This window comes from Clarias gariepinus, chromosome 17, assembly GCF_024256425.1.
Source record: "Clarias gariepinus isolate MV-2021 ecotype Netherlands chromosome 17, CGAR_prim_01v2, whole genome shotgun sequence".
Lineage (NCBI taxonomy): Eukaryota > Metazoa > Chordata > Actinopteri > Siluriformes > Clariidae > Clarias > Clarias gariepinus.
This window is the reverse complement of record NC_071116.1, coordinates 29,964,384-29,967,500: the sequence shown is the minus strand read 5'-3', so window position 1 is coordinate 29,967,500 and position 3,117 is coordinate 29,964,384. Positions and strand designations below refer to the sequence as shown.

The 3,117-nt window shown below is 43.6% G+C and overlaps 1 protein-coding gene across 1 annotated transcript in view; it reads right to left on the bottom strand.

Annotated features, from left to right (window-relative positions):
* The window catches only part of nrarpa (NOTCH regulated ankyrin repeat protein a), a 3,706-nt gene extending 864 nt beyond the window's left edge, over nt 1-2,842 (bottom strand). Inside the window, exons 1-2 of the mRNA XM_053515537.1 lie at nt 2,735-2,842; nt 1-2,649 (exon numbers count right to left, since the gene is read on the bottom strand). The exon at nt 1-2,649 is cut by the window's left edge and continues 864 nt beyond it. Coding sequence (XP_053371512.1) covers nt 1,967-2,305 — 339 coding nt within the window. The 5' untranslated portion in view covers nt 2,306-2,649; nt 2,735-2,842 and the 3' untranslated portion in view covers nt 1-1,966. The remainder of the gene's footprint in view (nt 2,650-2,734) is intronic.
* Between the last annotated feature and the right edge of the window lie 275 nt (nt 2,843-3,117).

Genomic DNA, 3,117 nt, shown 5'->3' with positions numbered 1-3,117 from the left:
GTTTGACAACTTTAACTGCACCTTTCCTCCTTTTTCACTCACTGGTTGCTTTAAAATAAAAAATAACAGACAACAATAATGTAAATGAAAGCAGCATTGAAACACATCAGGCTGAAACTCGAACACAAACGCGGTGATGGGAGATCTGCTCCATGTCTGATTTGTTTTCTATTGTGTTTTCTTTTCTAAAATCTGAAGATTTTTCATCCCTGCAATAAGTCACACAACAGTCTTTGTTCAACAGTATGTGAGTTGAGTGGCGCTCAGTAGTCACTTGATTTTTCTCTCTTTCTCTCTCTTTATGAAGCTTGAAATCCTGCAGTTACCCGAGCAGGCACTAGGGGGCGCGAAATAAAACGTATTATAATAATAATAATAAGAGAAATAAAGGCTCCGTGATTTTTGTGCAACAAAATCTCCCTGCATATAATAAATCATGTCACTTTTTGTAACTAAACAAACAAACAAACAAACAAAGTGACACACAAAGGTGAGCGTTTGGCTGACTTTCAAATAATAATAACAATAATAATAATATGAATCAATATGGTTTTGATTTCATTTTGGTTGTCGGATGATCTGGAGTAAAAATTACAATTTTAGAGAATGAGAGATAATCTTTCTCTCCCTCTCTCTCTCTCTCTCTTTACTAGAATAAGGGAATGATGAAGGTTATGAGACGGATCACTAGCCTTAAAAAAAAGAGAATACTTTATGTCGAGGTAGCTGATGCAGAGATCCATAACACACACACACACACACACACACACACACACACCAGAGGGAACGTGTGACGGATTTACAGGATTTCAGGAGATAAATACGGAGATAAATAGCATTCTGTCGCTCCAGCACACCTGCGCTGATGTCGTGGTGACGTCACACAGGTGCGAGGTGAAAGCATGCACGCGGACTACAGCTTTAAAAACGAATCGTTAAAAAAGAATGCAGGGATACAGAATGCCACAAAGTCACAATTTACAGGAGACGATGAGCAGCTTATTTCCCCTAAACTCCAATTTAATCACGGACTTTAAAAATAATAAAACATAGATGCATCATCATGACCATCATCATCATCATCATCACCACCAATGTACCTTCATAAATAAGAAGCCCAGCCTGTATTTCACAGTGATGACCAGGATGGTAAAATTAAAGAGAAGAAAAACAACAAACCAAAAAATACTGAGAAATTGCTAGTCTACACCAAACGCAACTTTCCTGACGTGAAAAGCGAAAAGCAGCAGTTTTCTCTCTCTCTCTCTCTCTCTCTCTCTCTCACACACACACACACACACACACACACACCTCTATAGCATGTGCTGTAGGTGACTGCAGGACGCACTGGACTACTCTGATTTAGAAGTAAAGCTATGATGTACAGTACTTTCAATTGAACTCCACGTGCTGTTATTTATAGACATTTGTTCAGAATATTATTTAGACGCGTTTAGAATTAAATGCTTTAACTGATTGCAAAACAACAAAAACAACAACAACAACAGAACCACATGACATTTCAGGTTCTCAGGAACAGTGTAGACCCCAAAAAATGAATAAATTCCCTTTTCCAGCATACCTCAAGTGCCATCCATCCATCCGTGTGTTTTCATTTTTTTTTATTTAAAACAATGTTCAGTAACTTTGAGGAGCAAAGGGTCATCCATCAATCCTTCCAGAAAAAAAATAAATGAGTCTGATGTTTCTGGAACAATCAATTAGGGCGATTTTAAAAATTCAGGAAAAAAAAGCTTTAGTACCAAACCGACGCCCGGATGATTTAGGAGTTAGTTAGAGGACATGTGATCCGTTTAAACCCCAGCCGGCTCCATGGCGCTCATTTGGTTTTAGGTGAATAAACTCAAGCGCGCTGTCTGAAGTTTTGGCCAGAAGGAAAGTCCGTGGTTCGTCTTTTTGCGAGAGAGAGAGAGAGAGAGAGAGAGAGAGAGAGATCCTGCATGCATCACCGGGCTCCGTTCGAGTACTTGGCCTTGGTGATGAGGTACAGCACGATGTCCTGGTGGCCCCCGAACGCGGCGATGTGCAGCGCGCTCCAGCCCTCGCGGTTGGCGAGCCGGATGTCCGCCCCGAACTTCACCAGCAGCTTGACGAGCTCCAGGTTTCCGTCGATGACCGACTGGTGCAGCGCGGTCTGGCCCTCGGGTCCGAACGAGTTGACGTTGAACTCGCAGCTGCTCATGTTCTGCAGCAGGGAGTGCAGCTCCTTGGTGTTTCCGCGGCGCACCGCCTCCTGGAACACCCGCTGCGGCGCAGAGCAAGTGGACACGTCCGCCTGGCTCATGGTGCAAACCTGGGGCACGAGGCAGGAGGAGGATCACGGGGGGCTCTGCGCGGAACTGATGGTGATGGAGGAAGAGTATGGGAACGTGATGTGATATATTCCTCAAAATATATATACGTGTGTGTGTATATATATGGAACCCCGATCCAGACGCGAAGCTCCGCAAAAGTGTCTCAATAGCAGCACGAGGTTTATATGGCAGATTAATTTATTTTAAAAATCTTAGCAGCAGTAATGTAGATGCAGTTTATTTCCAAAAATATCTATATATAATATATTAAACGCACTCCTCCGTATTCTTCTTCTTCACCGCTCAGCTTGCGAGCAGCTCTTACATTCCCAGCCTGCAACACAGAAACAAACAAAAACACACGTAATTATTCAAGCACTTAAAAAAAAGTGTTATATTAGTTAATGAACATTAATTACCTGTAGGCTCGTTTTGTGGTTGCTGTTTCGGTGCGACTCGTTCCCAGCGCGCTGGCGCTCCGTGTGCGTGTGCGTGTGTCTCCCCGAGCGGGTCCCAGCCGACGTCTGACTATCCAGACGCTGCGCGCGCGCGATTATTTCAGAAGCGCTCATTTGCATAACAATGAGCCTCTACAGGCGCGAGCGGTAAGGAGTAGGAGGAGCCGCGAGACGCTGATTGGACACGGGCTTCCGCTTGTTGTCGGGTGGGCGTGGCTTGTTTGGGTTTAAAAACCCAAAGAGGCGTGGCTAATAGTGGGGAAAAAAAAAGCAAAGCAAGGCGAAAAATATTCCCAAAAGATAAAAAATCTGAGACTTAATGGACGAATGACGTGTAATAATAT